This window comes from Empidonax traillii, unplaced genomic scaffold, assembly GCF_003031625.1.
Source record: "Empidonax traillii isolate 1590-97213 ecotype Southwest subspecies unplaced genomic scaffold, ASM303162v1 scaffold1080:size189641, whole genome shotgun sequence".
NCBI classification, from domain to species: Eukaryota; Metazoa; Chordata; class Aves; order Passeriformes; family Tyrannidae; genus Empidonax; species Empidonax traillii.
In genome coordinates, this window is record NW_020956273.1 from 158,858 (window position 1) to 174,871 (window position 16,014).

The following is a 16,014-nucleotide window of genomic DNA, read 5'->3' on the forward strand; positions in this document are numbered from 1 at the left end:
GCGTCCCCGAAGAGCCGCTCGCCCAGCTTGTGCTCCGCGATGATGTCCTCCACGCGGGTGACGTACAGCAGGGACAGCAGCACGCCCAGGAACTGCCAAAGGAAGGGGCGTCTCTCTGCTCAGAGATCACGGGCTCAGCGTGCCTCGTGCTTCTCTTGCATGCAGCAAAGGCTTTACCAACTGCTTATGTGCACGTCGGGTATATGGGCAGTGGTGTGTGTAAATATATATATTTATAGATATAAATTCACTTTGCATATAGGGGTATAAATGGATCGTTTTTTGTGAAGCACTAACTCATCAGAAGAATTACCACCCACCCCTGTCCTTTGGAGCGTTAGAAAACCTCAGTGGACGCAGCCTGGGGAGGGGAGGGGAGGGGAGGACTCAAAAAAAAAAACCCAAGCGAAAGCAGATTACCCCACCGAATCCTGCAAGGTATGGCAGCAATGCTACTAAATTACCAGAACGCCTCCTCAACTCATCGGTGGTTGCGTTACATCAAACGGGATTTCATGCAGTGTAGCAACAAATCAGACGCTCCCTTCAGTGGGATAAGGCGGGGCCCCCTCCCTACCTGGGGCAGCAATATGCCGAGCAGCACTCCAGCCATGATGGTGTAGTTGTCCAAAAACCAGATCAGCACCGCATTCGTGCACCCTCGGACGTAGATGACGTTCTGAACGCTCAAGCGCTGCGAAAACAGCAGAGTGAGAGTTCAACAGGCAGTTCCGCTGCTGTGTGACACACGTGGTGGTCGCTCGGAATTCAGGGAGGCCACATCTGGTTTGCCTTCCCACCTCTTTAAATCCACTGCATTCAACAGAGACCTCATCGCTAATCCTTCCATCTGTTCTTAAGTTGTTCCACACCTGCACAAGTTATCTTTTTAAACCTTTCTCTTTTTTTAAGTTGTTCCACACCTAAGTAAGTTATTTCATTGCTTTAAACCTGTTTTTGCAGCCACTTTTCTACAAGAAATAACACCCAATTCTGATTTGAGACCACTTGGAAAGCAGAGAAGTCTCCCTTTAGCTTTCATCTCTGCTCCTAAGTTGAAAGTACAGCAGTGGAAAAAATATAAATCGTGGACCAAGTGCTTTGCAATAGAGTCTAAAAAAGGGCAGGAACAAGAGGGTTTGAGATTCAGTCCTGCAAGCTGTGCTGCTCCGTGACCCCAACCCATAATATAGAAAGCACTTGAGGCTGCAAAGGGTCCTAAGCAGATGAATGGGGTGAAGTTAAGCATATGCTTGAGTGCTCGGGGCATTGGAGCCAGGCTGGAGCGTTCAGGTGATTAAGCCGTAAATCAATTAACCCAAATGAAGATGAGTAGTGTGTAAAGATAACCAGTAATCCCAAAACCCAACAACCGAGGCTTGCATTGTGCTCCAAGTGCCTCAAATGGGCTGGGGACAGGGGCTTTCCCAGAGCAGCCCCCACACCAGCACTCCAGAGCCAGGGGGGGAGAACTCAGGGCGGATCCAATTACTGATTTCCCTTCTTAATCACTCTGCAATTACTGCCTCGAGCTGGCAGTCTCTGCTCTGGAGTCACCAGGGCTATTCCCAAAAGGGAAAGCCGGAGGAGGAGGCCCCGTCCCGCTCCTGGAGGGAGGAGAGGGCTGCCAACACAACCTGGGAAGTCCCGCTCCTCTTCTTCCAGGAATAACTATTACAGGCCTAAAAATAAAAACCCCACTGGGATATAAAACGCTTAGAAACAGCTAAGTTGGCTTTACTAACACCAGTTTTACTCAGTGAGAAACTCTGGCTTTTTAACTATTAAAAGCTTTCCCCAACTCGAGTCGCTGCTTAAAAGTATGACAGCAGCTTCTTGTGCATTAATTGTGCAATTAGCTTGAGGAAGTTGACATCAAACAAGGAATTGTGGAAAACACTAAGAAGGGAAGATACCACAATCAAACAAGACTAGCCTTTTTAATATATAGAAGTTATACCAGGAAAAAAAAAAAATCATTTTAATTGCTGATTTAACTGTCTGGCAGATTGAAGCATGGCAGAAGGCAACTTTAAAACGAACCAAAAACAATGCAGAGAAGCAGCACCCCCTGCCACGGCAGGGCGGACACTGGTTACATTACCTCTTTGTCGATGGTTTTGTATCCACACATGGTGTTGATAATGTCTGTCTGGAAAGAAAACAACAGATACAAACTGCAGCAGAAAATAAAAATCACAAAAAACATCACTTTTACTCTTTCTGTGTCTGCCCAGCCCATGCAAAACCAGCAACAGGGTTATTTCCCAGTCCGACACCAGTTTCTTCCAGCAGGCCCAGGGTCAGATTGAGTCAGAGCTCTACAGGATTTCAGAGAAATGAGCATTGTCAGTGTGTCACAACACATTTGAGCCCTATCTATCCAACAAAACCAGTCTGGCATCAGCAACCAAAGTGAGCCACAACACAGCAGTTTCCACAGAACAAACAGCTTGGGTTTCACTTTAAAGCCTTAATAACTTAACACATCTTACTAAGAAAACCAGTGGTTAACACGAAATGGCCTTCATGACATCACAATCCCAAATTTAGGCTCAGAAATACCTAAGCTTCAAATAATGTCCAATACTACGAATGCTTGCGTGAACATTTCACAATTCTAAATTTATTACAATGTAATTTTACATACCACTACTTATATGAATTGAAAATCCATATATTTCAAAAAGCACTGAGTGCTTGCATTCACCACGAATTACTAACACATTTTTTTTAGCCACGTAATATTTTCTGTGGGTTCCAAAGTTTTACCTGGCCTGGCAAAGCTATCCTGAAAATACCCCCCTCACTTCCAAGTTATCCAACATAAAGTCCACCAGCATCAAAGAAAGTAGCAAACAAAGCCAAAGACATGGAAGAAAATGAGAATACAGAAATGAGAAAAATAAGGCAGAACAAACTGTGTTACTGATACGGAATCACAGAATGGTTTGGGTTGGACCATCCAGTCCCACCCCCTGCCGTGGGCAGGGACACCTTCCACTAGCCCAGGTTATCTCCAAGCCCCGTCCAACCTGGCCCTGGACACTTCCAGGGATCCAGGGGCAGCTACAGCTCCTCTGGGCAACTGAATACCCCCTCCCTCAAAATTAAAACAAGATGTAGGAATGACGATTTCTAAACGCTGCTGGTCTCTGAGTGGTGGCCTGGGATTCCCAGCTCACCTTCCCAAGAAGGAAAAGGGGTGTTTGCCGGCAGATGGACGCTATTGAAACAGCAGGAACGGCAGGCAGGGTCTAAGTTCTCAAGCCCCCAAAATCTGGGCTCCCACCTTGAACACACAACAACTGTACATGACCACAAGGAAGGCAGTCACATCATTTCATTCGAAACCGCATTTGCAAACAGCACATCGTGGCACAAGCAAATAGATGCAGCAGGGATAAATGCATTAGAAACAGAGGATTATAGGCATTTGGGACTAATTTTTACCTGCTACGCTAGTGTAAGTCCTTAATAAATACTCTGACTTAAACACAGTTCCTTCAGAGCCCCCCCCAGCGTGAGCCTGGCTCGTGTTAGCAGAAGGCTTTTTTAGAGGACCAGAATCCAACCTCCAGCATTAGCAGGAGTTTTCCATGACTGCAAAGCCAGTGAGTAATCACAAACCCTATCTGCGGCTTTCCAGGAAAAGAAACCAGCCTGTATTTGGAAGCATTTGTCAAACACACGAGATTTATGCATCCTCTGGTTGGCTTTTTCCCCCGAGGCAGCCATCCTTGCAGCCCGGTGTTGGTGTCACCCTGCCGGGCAGCGCCTGCGCCGCTCGGACTCCACGAGGCCCAGCAACGCCACGGGTGTGGCAAAGCCACGAGCCCCAGCGCACTGCAGCATCCTTGATCAACAGCCTGTGCCTAAATAGGAAGCTTGTTTTGTGATTTGGGTGGCTTCTCCTTGCCTTTCAATTCGCCTCCCTGAGCTTAACACTCTACAAGCAGCCTCGCCCCTCCCATGTCCAGCTGTCAGTGAAGCACAGGGAGAGTGTACTCCCCATTTTCCCTCGGAGAAGTTTTTTATTTTAGTGCTTTCCCTTTCCTGAGGGCGAAATCCTGGGTTCTTCTGCTCCATGCAGCTGCAGATCAGCAGACACTCTGTTCATATACACAAACATCTCACTCTCAAGCACCCGAGACTCAAAGCATAACTGTTTAGCTTTGGTTCCTGAGAATAAATCAAAGCTCGCCGCAGATTTAAACAGACCCTTTCTCACGCACCAATAATGTGTAAGCACATGTAATAAACACCTTCACACGAGACACATTTCTCAGCAGCACCTACTGACACAGCCATGGCGTTTATTTTCGCTGTTTGTAATTAAACAGCCGTGCTCAAGGCAGATGTTGAGAGGGCAGCCCAGAGCAGGCACCAGCAGCTCTGCTGTCTTCTCTTACACACACTCAATTTTCTCTGCCTCAATTTATCTTTGCTCTTTGTTCTGAACAGAGACAAAAACCCAGCAAGGCAGAGATTATTGGCTGGACTGGTTTTAAACTGAGGAACAATTCTTCATCAAATTCAACACTGCATATATCCCTCAAATGAAGGGCAACGAATTATAAAATTGAAAGATATTTTTATGAAACTCAATGCCTGCTCCTGCTGCTGTCAGCACCAGTTAATACCAGTTCATCATAGATGGAGAAACTGGTCCAGACCACCCCAGTCCTTCCAGGATCTTAGAGAGTGGGAAGGCAGGTGGTTTTCAAGGATGGGTTAGGGCAGAGCAGCAGCTCCAGTCTAGACCTGTGCCCACAAGCATGCCCTGATCCTGAGGTCAGTTGCCCACATTTCTGGAATAATCTGGATGACGAGGTCACTCTGGGTTTTAACTCACACAGCAGCTGGTGCACATCACTCCAGCCCCCACCCACGGAAACAATCAGGGGCCCAGGCTCCCTGGCAAAGCTGGAGCAGCAAACCCTGGGGAAAACACCAGCAAAACTTAACTTCAGGCAGCTCTCACTCAGGCCAGCCATGAGTTCAGAGGAGCTCCCAAGATCCCCTCTGGGGCTGCGCAGTGGGTCAGTACGATGGGGCAGAGCCAACACACCTAACCCATTTTATTTTCTCCTTTTCAAGCTGCCAAGACCCACAGATCCATTAGGGGAGGGAAGTACCTCCTTTTTCTTTCACTTCTCACCTCAGAATTCCTAAAGGAACCTTTCTAAGTGAACCCCATGATGCTGAGGGGCCAGGACTTACCTTATTTCTGATGCAGCAAGTGTAGGGCACCCCACAGGCCAGAGGTCCCGGCGCCCCACAGTTGTGGTACACATTTTGGGACCAATCCTTGTAATCTTCCCCACCACAGCACTTGAACTGGGGAAAAAAAAAAAACAACAGCACAAAACTGAGTGATCTTCAAGGTCTTTCCCAACCTAAATGGTTCTGCGATTCTAAAATGTTAAAGGGGAGGGGGGGGTGAAAAAATCCTGTCTTGAAGTCTTTGAATAAGTAGGAAACAAAGTTAGAATAAAACAATTTAAAAAGCCCTGAGCCAACCAAAAAATTCTGTCATTTTATCAGCAAGGCATGTATGAATGTATATGATAGACAGAATTAAAAAGAACTAAGGATATAGGTGGCTCTCCTCCATCACTCATCCAACTGTAACCCAGGGTGCCAGAGCTCCACTTCCCATCTTTTCCAAGTTGAAAAATTATCTTTCCAGGTCTGGACATCACTAAGCAACATTTTTAAATTCATTCTATCTCGACCTGTAATAAATTCCTGCAGTTGTCTGAAGGATTATGACTGCATTTCCAACTGGGTGTAAAAGACAAAAGCACTGCTGTGAGGCATAAATCAATCTCACCAAAACACTGGGGGTGTGATTTAGAAGAGCTGAAATCTGCCAAACAAATACTGTAAGTTTACGCTGATTATCATACAAATATTCACTTTCTAATTTAAACAACGGGAAAAGCAGCAGTTCATTTAATCAGTAAGATGCATATTGGCTGTATGTATCCATAATTTTGGGCAGTGCATGGAAACTTTAAAGCATTATGAAGTTCTAATGACAGAATTTCCTCAGGATGGTTTGCTTTTGACAGACTTTCCATGCTAACTTTGTTTTTCAAAGCAGGCTGCCATCTCCATAACGATGTCCTAAAACACACGTAACACTTCCTAAGTTAATTTTTTTTTTTTTTTAATCACTATTTGGCAAAGTCATGGACATCACATGGGCCCTGACATCACATTTCTAAACGTTTTCTGCTTCTCCTATAGTCTCTGAACTGCATGGCAGAACTCTTCAATAACCCAATAAACATTTCGACAGACCAGCCTCATTAAAGGAATAAAAACTGCTGTGAGTCAACTCCACGTGCCATTAAGTAATGCTCAGCTGGGCTCAGCAGCACTTCTGAAGTTTAATAACAGGTGTATATATACCCTTCCACGGGCATTTCCTTCCACCAACCACCTTGTCAGAGAGCTCTCTGGGTGCCCTCGAGCGACGACAACACGACGTGCTGTGTTCTAACAGCCTAAATGCCACCTCATTTCTCTTTATCCACAGAGTGCCTCCCGTTAACAAGACGCTTCTGAATCTCCTGGACCAGCAGAAACGCTGAGTTGCAAGGCCCTGGGTGGAATTTAGGCTGAGTTTCTCGGAGTCCAGCTGTGGGGTTCTCCACAAGCCCAACGTGTTTGTAGGATCTGACCCCGAGCATCTGAGCCGCACCTGCCAAGGCCAAAGCTGCATTTTGGCCCCCTGTTTTTTATCAGTGACGTAGAGGGTTTTAAATGCCAGCTGGAATGCTGGGTGAGCCCTGATCTCGGCGACAACCAGAACAGAGGCACACAAGATCCCATCCCCCTCATCACTGAGAACTTGATTATCACATCACTGGAAAAACTCGAAGCTGTCGCCAAGGACCTGCTGCACGTTGGCACTGAGTCAGTCCCAGGGGAAAAAAAAAAACAAAAAACAACAACAAACCTGCTTTTGAACAGAATCCATGATGTTCTTGAAGTCTAAATCATCGTAGTAATTCTCAATTCCTCTTCTAATGTTATCGTTCAAAAACTTGATTGTCTGGAAACGAAAGGGAAACGGGATTCGTGGGTTGCACACACAGGAACAAAATCAGAACAGCAGGTTAAGGTGACAAGTGTAACTGCTGGGCACAAAAGAAAAGGCTTTTTTCTTTAAGGAAAAACCAAACCCTTAGTTAAAAACAAATCTTAGCTCAGCCCTGCTGGGCCCAACCATCTGTTCTCTCTTGTGGAAGCAGCCACGCTGCTGGGTTTGTGATGGGAAGTGCCAGCAGGGCGCCACTTCTCTTCTCTGATACTCTCCAAGCATCTCCCAGGCACGGTCCAGCTATCCCCAGGCAGGATCCCTCCCTCTGGGCACTTGGGATCCTCACCACCACTTGGGTGAACACAGAATTTGGGTCTGCACCACAGCCCGAGCGACAAGAGTTGGCCGTGTCACCACCACCTTCCATGAATTTTTATTTTCCGTGAATTTCCCATTCATTTGATTTTCCAAGGAGTCCATAACCACCACATAAGGAGCTTTGTTTCACCTGAAGCAGGAAAAAGAAAAAGTGTATCTGCATGTTTTAGAGTGGGTTTTTTGAGAAATATTGGCAGATATAGGATGGACTCTCCTCGGCACGGCAACTTAGAAATTAAAGCAACAAAGTTTTCAAGATCCAGCACAATCACAGCACAGCAAAAACAGGGCCTAATCATAACCAGAATGTAACGACTTCCCTTTCAATCCAGCTGCTAAAATGCCCAAAGCTAAAAATCCTTTTTTTAAGTTGTTGTTGTTTTGTGGGTTTTTTTAACATCACATGTATGTATGGCTTTTGTGGAAAATGAGCTTGGTAGGATTTTGGGGTGGGGAAGGAACGTCTTATTATTCAGCATCTCCTTTTAATGCTCATATTTTGCCAGACTTGAAAAATAAGTCAAAGCACAGCAACCTAGTACTTGCCAAAGCGAGCACATTTATGTTTTAAAGCACTTCTAACTGAAAAGAATAGCATGCTGCTTTCTGTCTCGAAAAATCAAGGTTTTAATACAGCAATAGCGTGCTCTTACATAAATTAATCATGTTGCTTATGCACGTGGGCAGGGAAAAGCTGCCCTTCAGGTAAGGTAAAACATTTTGGCCGCTAAAAAATAACCAAGTCCCCAAACCCATCTGGAAACTTCCCGAATCAGCAGTCAGACCCAGATGGCCAAACAGAAGAAAGCACTTTGCAATACAGAAAGAGCTGGAAAACTTGTTTTGCCTGTATTGCACACTTGTAAGTTACCAGATTTCCTCCAAATTCTTTGATCTGGAATTCATCTCCAGAGCAGGTGGCAAATCCCACCCTCGCTGAACTCTGGAGGCCCTGAAAAGCCTGGACCTGTCTTTGGACCTCCATCGACTGCTGCTCAGTGACAACTTTGACACCTTTTATTTTGCGCACCTGGAACTCCATGGATCTTAAGTCATGTTCTCTGTGATCCAAACACAAGGAGCTCACCTGGTTTCTGAAGATCAGGGCCACCACTCCACCGGTCAGCTCGATCAGCAAGCAGATACCAAGGATGTACATGAACTGCAGAAAAACAAGTGCAAGTGAGTCATTAGACAGAAAAAACCCCAATTATTCTTCCAATTAGCGCCCTTGAGTCTAACAGAGTTCAGTTGCCAAGAGATCTGGCTTCCAGCAAACGCGATGGCATTTTAAAAGAAGATACGAAATTGTGGGTCTGTTCTTATAAAAAACTCCGCATGTCACGAGAAAGCCATTTTTCCTCGCTTGAGTTATTCTGGGTTCTGCCCAATTGGCAAACGCGTTGTTTGTCTGCTTTGAATGGTCTCAAAACCATTAGGTATATTTATCGTGCCAAGATCCTTCTTTCCACAGCAGCACCCCAGAGAAGCACACTGATGGACTGTTTTAAACCTCACCAAACTTCATGGTTTTATGTCTCCTTGAAAACCAGTGCTTACTTGTTGCTGTCAATTAGTGGGTGAAGCAGCAACCTTAAGACAATCCAAACCACCTTCTACTAAATTGCCAGCACTAAATCAAAGCAAAGTTCCAGGCTTGGTACCTTTTACTATGTGGCTGTACACATTTATCTGTGTGTGTATCTACACATGCTCACAGATGCACTCACACCACATGTGCACCTGTGGCTCCTCATGTGCAAAATATGAATAACATGAATAAATCCACAGCACCATGAGATGGATGCAAAATACCAGCACCTGAAATGTTCTTCTGACCCTTCAGGAGTAAAAGATGGCTGTTATGTGAATTTGGGTCTGCTGTGGAACAATGAACTTCAGCGGGAGCGGAGTTTTATGATCCCTCGTCTGAAAATAACCCCTAATGCTCTCGTCTCAAAGCAGGTTTAACTTCTGTGTGCTCTGTACCCACTATCAGTGTCATGAATTCACCAGACAGGTATCTTTTCTCCTGCTAAATCTGGAATCAGCCTAAGAGGCAGGAGTCAGGGACCTGCTTTGTTAAATACCCAACTGGGTTTGCTACCGGAACAGGAACGGAAAATGTTCTCAGCTTCAGAACACACCACCACACTCAGTGTGAGAGAAGCCCAAGGATGGGATCTCAGTAAAATTCCAGCATAACTTCCGAAACCACCATTACTTCTGGCTTTGTATGTTGTGGTCACCCACAACACGCCACGTATTGAGCGTTTCACTGGACTGAACTGGCACGACAAGGCCAGGCCGGACTGGGTTTTGAACAACCTCGTCTAGTGCAAGGTGTCCCTACTCATCCCAAGGCAGCTGGACTAGATGGTCTTTAAAAGGTCCCTTCCAAACCAAACTCTCTCTGATTCTGTGGAGGTGAAAAAGATGTTTTCCCACTTTATTTTTAGTTAGTCGCATGTGCAACTTCCATCCGCAGCCACGGCATTAAGCAGGAATTCCCCTAAAATTTACTCTTTCCCAGGCACTGGAGAGAAAAACCTTGGCCCTTTCATTTCACCCTCAGGGCCCTTCTCTCAAAGCCCCAAGCTACTCAGCTAACCCTGTACCACACATTTCCACATCTACCCCTACATTCCGCTTCCCGGGGAGGACAGGCAGACTCCAGCCACCACCAGACATCGGCCCGAGCCAGGATTTCCTTCCTGAGCTGCTTCCTCCAGGTTCATATGAGAGGCCAGTGTCAAATGGTATGTCAACAGCTGAGCCTGCACACCGTACACACCGACTGACAACAGACAAGATTCCTGGTTATTTTCCACATAAACCTTAACTCCTGGGAAGCTGGTTTTCTCAGCACCAGGCTCACGCCCTCGCCGGTCACTGCCTGCCGCTCCCTGATGGAGGAATCACTGCCATTAAATTCAGATTTAATTAAAATAAAGCAGCTTCATTAAAATATTTTTCAACGCAGACATAATTACGGGGTGTGAATTCAGAGGGCACCGAAGAGCGGAAGCAACAAGCACTGGATATCAGGGATAAAAATCACAGCACTTACTGCTTGCAGAAGGCACAAGTTGTCCCTTAAGGAAGCCAGCACACCCACAAAGGATACCAGGAACATTATAATGCCCAGAAGTATTAAGATAATTGCTGGGGCTAGAAAGGCACTTTCTAGAGTCTTGTACTTCTGTCTTTCGATTTCTGCATAAATCCCCACGGCGAGGATGAGGGCTCCGATGATCTGGAACAGAAACAGAGGAGAGCACGGATGTTACTCCTTCTCCCAGTAAACACAGGCGTGGCATGCTGTGAGGGCACAGGAGCCTGGGGCTGCACACTTCAGGATTCATTATAAACAGCGAAACACCCACAGCAGAAGTTCAGATAAGGAATAGTAAAAAGAAAAAACGACTCAAAGACTCAAGGGCAGAAAAAGAGCTGTGCTGGAAATAAAAAAAATCAAACTTATTCATTTCAAAAATGCTGGAAGTTAAACAAACTGAAACATCCAGCACTGATTGAAATGTAACTTATTACTCATCTGAGATCACATGTATTACATATATGAAAAAAAAAAATGCCATGGCATTAATGATCCTCCTTTGCGTGTCTGTCCTTCTCCCCGTGTATATATAAATATATATATATTTAACATAACAGTTTCTAAGCCCATCTGCAAACAGCTTATTCATCCCTTCATACCAGCTCCTATTGCATTTAGGCTCAGTAAACACAGCCAGGTATATCCTACACCTCCCCTCCTGCCATCAGGAGAAAGGCACTGGATTAAAAAAAACAAAACAAAAAAAATCAAAACAAACAAAAAAAAAAATCGAAGTTTGAAGTTACTTTCACGTTCTTGAGCCTGATAAAGCCAGAAGTGAAATAAGAGACATATTTCGTTTAAAAAGGTAAAGATACTTCCATCAAAATATTGCAGTGGAAAAATCTTTCCTGCTGACTCCAACAGCCAGACACATCCTGAGGGAAGAGACCAGATCCAAATCAGTCATTTTGGCCATGTGATAAACAACATTCCTCTTTTCTGACATGACATTTCCACGGGTCTGCTCCCTGCACACCAACCCTTCTTAATGATACTTCTTCATTTTTAATTTCACTTCTTAATTTTGGATATGAACATGGTACATCCCGGGCAAAGGGCTAGGTGAACACACAACATGATTTACAGGAACGTGAGCCAAACAGCTGAAATACTTTTTTTAACTATGAGATATTTTGAAATAATTAACAACATACTGGAAATCCTCGACTTTCTAGGGGAATGAGTAATATCCCCAAAGGACAATATGTGGGGAATGCCACCAAGTTGTCATTTAAAAAGCCAATTCTCAGAAGGGCTCACCCACAAAAATAAATACACTGAAGCTATTTAAAAAGCAACTTAAAATTTGATGGGAGCAAATTGAGAGTGACTCCTCCTCTGACAAATGCAGAAATTGTGCTGTAGTGATGACAGAAGAGAAAACACTCTGGGCAGATAACAGATAAAAAAATTTATCACTGATATGCTTCTACTGTAAAACTGTAATTGTTTTTTTTTATTATTATTATTACCAGATGGTCCGTTTGCAGTGCCAGCTTTATTCTTTAAAAAGACTGGAGATTTGGGTAATAAATTATTGATTTCTTTTCAAGCAGATGACAAAATAAACAAATCAGTTAGAAATTTTTAAATGCAGCTCTAACAGCTGAGGATGGAGTCTCAGCACCATACAAACCTAACACAGCCTATAAAATTGGGGATTGTACTTGTACACATGACTCAGGAGTTCTATTATTATTATTATTGTTAATTTTTTTAAAATTAGTTTTTAAACCCCCAAACCAGACTCTCCTGCAAACGCTGAAATACCATTAACAAAAGCAACACTAACTCTTGCCTAGAAAAGTAAAAAAAGTTCCAAACATTGGACATAAACCATAGCTATTAAAGCTTGAAGGGGATTATCGGAATTTCAGATTCACTTGCCCTTTTGCTCACACCCCCTCCTACTCTTATGTAGGGAACCCACTGATATAGGGGTTGTTTACATCCTGCATCCTTCCTAACAGCTTCCCGTTTGGCAATTCCAGCTGTGGACACAGGAAAAAATTAACTGGCCTTGGCTCACATTTGATGAGCATCCACCAGCAAATACCAGGGGATTTCTCTGGGGCTTTTGCATGCACAGAAGCTGCTTTCCCAAGAGAAAGCAAAAGCATTTATTTATTTATAAGCAGAGGGTTTAACCCTGTATTTACAGTACTTAAATAAAGCAGCCGCTCAACACAACAGCACCTTCTGTTTAAATTGCTGGATTTTGCTTCAGCTGGGCGAGAAAAATTACGTTACAGCTACATTCACCAGCAGAAGAGTTACCTGGAAAAGTTACTGGCACAACTAGTTTTTAAAAAAGTGCTGGGTAAGACCCATGTGAAGATACAGGGCCTGCAGCAAACAACCCCTCTGACACTCCCAGTGATGCTTTAATTTCCTCTCTGCCTAGGATAAGGCTGATTATTTAGTTCCTGGTGGTTTAAAGCCATCCTGGGGATTCGAGTCTGGGCGTTCATCGCTCGTAATGAAGCAGAGAAACAGCTACAGCAGGGAGGGAATTGAATGAACTCAGCATCCGGCAGGTCAAAACCCCAGACAGCCACAGAACATCACAAACCGCCGGGATTTAAGCAAGCCAATACTCCACAGCCAAACTTTACTTCCACTTACACCAATTAAAAAAAAAAAAAACAAAAAAAAACACTAAAAACAAACCCAAAAAACAAACCAACCAAACAAAAAAACCCCAACAAACACCCAAACTCAGCAAGAATAACACAGCTGAAAAGAGAACCAGGCGAGCGGCATTTACAGCTGATGAGATCTGCCTCGCTAAGCCGGAATGAAAGGGAATTTCGCGAGCGGAGCCCACGGGCTGCCCCTCGCACAATGCGGGGTGTGTTCGGGATGATGCCCAGCGCCAGCCTTCCTTCCCCCGAGCTAAAGGCCAGCGTTCCCATCCTTCCTTTCCCCTCCCGCAGCCCCCATCCCTCCCCCTCTTCCCTCCCGGAGCAAACCATCTCCCCGGGAGCAGCCGACAAAGGGAAGCTCTTGGGATATAAACAAGGGCAGAGCATTGAAAATCCACAGCGAGCAACCACAAAGAGTAAATAAAAATCCTCGGGCTGCCTGAAAGGGGCTTTGTCCTCCGCGGATGCTCCGGGAATCGCTTCAAGAAGGGTCCTTTCTCTGCCCCCAGACGGAATGTTCGCATCCCACCACCACGCAGGGCCCTCGGTGCCCATGGAAAAGGAGGAGCAGACAACGAGGAGCTCGGCCCTCCGCGGAGGACTCGCTGCAGGAACGGAGGGGTGGGAAGATAACACACCGAATTCCTCTCTCCCGAAACTCGCACCTGCGGAACAGCCGCTGTGGAGGAACGCAGGGAAGCGTCAGCAGCCTAAACCCGAGGGTTGGCTTGTCTGCTAAGACAGACAAAAGATGAGATATTCAAGATCCCCAAAAAAGCCTGAATTGTACGCGAACGCTTTGTGTTTCAATCCCTTTTTTTTTTTTTTTTTTTCATTAAGTCGTATCTTTAATCAGACACCCACTATCAGACCTGGTGGATCTAAAGGTCTCCTCCCACGCAGCGCACTAAAAGCTTTATGATCCCACTTGGCAACCACCGTGTCAGACAGAAACAGGCCGGCCACACAAGAGCCCAAGCAGCGCTTAAACAGAAAAAGCCAGAAAGAAACCCCGCCTGAGCGTCTCGGACATCACCGGCAACACCTCAGGATCCCAGAGCCTGAAAAGGCACCTTTTAAAATCATGGTGCTTACAAAGAGTACTTAAAAAGAGCCCCAAGGGCTCCTTCCAGCCCCGGGGGGTGCCTGGTCTGGGTGGATTTGCCACATGTCAGAAGTCAGTGGTCGTAGCCCGGCCCCTGCGACTTAGTGGCTTTATCCAGCACCTGGACGAGGACAGCAAGTGCCACACACCTGTAATTCCACAGCGTCGCAGCCTCACCCTGCCGAGGCTCGGGAGAGGGCTTATCCCATACACGGGTGAGTGACGTTGTAGGGCAAAGGCTCTATTTGCCCACCTCCCCCGGAGGAAAGAGCCGCGTCTCAATACGCGCACGGACGATTTATTTAACCTGCCCGACTTCCCAACTCCCGCGGCTCCCCATCCGCCAAAACCAGTTTGTCAGTCCCTAGGGAAGGTCGGGGCGCCGCCACGGGTGTGACACCCGCCACCTCAGCCGCGGAAACACCCACCGATTGCCAAAGCCCAGGGCCTGGCGCAGGGGGGACCCCGCTCCGTCCCCGGAGGAAGGGGAGGGGGGGGGGACGCGGGACCGCGGTGCGGGGCTCCCCGCTCCGAGCCGAGCCCCCCGCACAGCCCCGCCACGCCCGCCGCTCACCCAGAAGAAGGTGGAGTAGATGATGAGGCTGAGCTTGAGGCAGATGTAGGAGAGCCGCCCGCAGTACCGCGCTTGCTCCGGGTCCCCCGCCGCCATCCTCCCTCCCTCCCTCCCTCCCTGCCGGCCCGCGGCACCTGCCGCCGCTCCCGCCCCTTCCCGGCTGGAGCGGGGCGGGCCCGGGGGCGCCGCCGCTTCCGGAGCGGGACCGGCGGGGACACTCGAAGAGGCGGCAGGAAAAGCAGATCCGGCTGCTCCGGCGCTGCCCGAGCCACGCGCGCTCCCCAAAAACCTCCGCGGTGGCCACTGAAACAGCCCGGACAAAAAACACTTCGGTGGGGGGGGAAGCTCCTGCTGCCGGGATTTTGGGTCGAGCATCCCTAAACACGGCAAAGCACGATCCCTAGGCGCCACACCGGCACGGTGGAGCAATACAGGGGGCATTTACCTTTCGTTGTTAAGACCCACGCGATTGTCTCCAGCGCGTCCTGCAAATAACAGCAAACAAAAAAAATTAGTGGGCGTTTTGCACTGGCCACGCTTTCTGCCCGCGCCGAGGTTTATCCACGTCCCGCTGCTGCGGCAGCGCTGGGTCTGACACGGCGATCGTGAGCGACAAGAGCGCCGTTCGTGCCTCCGAGATGAAATAAGCCCTTTCAAGCCCGCAGCGCCGCACTCCTGTCCCACAAAGGGCTATTTTCCCCCCGGGGGAAAAAAAAAGTCTCATTCAAAGTGGCAGACAACTGTCACAGAGTTGCTTGTTGCGTCCTGGCCCGGAGCAGGGACAGATGGCGTTGAAAATCAGCGTCTGGTGTCAGAGGAGATGAAGTGGGGCAGCATTTGTCCTTAAGTTACCTAGGAAAGAGACTGGAAAACCCCCGAGCTGTGTGCGTAAAACTGTAAGCAGTCAGTGACATGGCATTCCGTTAGGTCATACAATATGCCAGAACCTTGTTTATAAAGGCTAAAAAATATCCCTGGAAAACTCTGTTGTAAAAAGCACCATGGCTTTTCCATGCAGTGCTACATTCTGCTTCTGGGAAACAAATAATCCAGCCCAGGACCCATCCGGTAGCTCTTCACCTCTAACGTTTCTGACAATAATACAATGCCCCAGAGCATTTGTCCTCTAAAATGTCA

General features: G+C 46.8%; 1 protein-coding gene across 1 annotated transcript in view; it reads right to left on the reverse strand.

Annotated features, from left to right (window-relative positions):
* The window catches only part of TSPAN15 (tetraspanin 15), a 27,049-nt gene extending 12,068 nt beyond the window's left edge, over positions 1 to 14,981 (reverse strand). Inside the window, exons 1-8 of the mRNA XM_027904741.1 lie at positions 14,878 to 14,981; positions 10,503 to 10,688; positions 8,520 to 8,594; positions 6,971 to 7,066; positions 5,224 to 5,340; positions 2,105 to 2,152; positions 578 to 694; positions 3 to 92 (exon numbers count right to left, since the gene is read on the reverse strand). Of these exons, the coding sequence (XP_027760542.1) occupies positions 3 to 92; positions 578 to 694; positions 2,105 to 2,152; positions 5,224 to 5,340; positions 6,971 to 7,066; positions 8,520 to 8,594; positions 10,503 to 10,688; positions 14,878 to 14,973 (825 nt within the window). The 5' untranslated portion in view covers positions 14,974 to 14,981. The remainder of the gene's footprint in view (positions 1 to 2; positions 93 to 577; positions 695 to 2,104; positions 2,153 to 5,223; positions 5,341 to 6,970; positions 7,067 to 8,519; positions 8,595 to 10,502; positions 10,689 to 14,877) is intronic.
* Between the last annotated feature and the right edge of the window lie 1,033 nt (positions 14,982 to 16,014).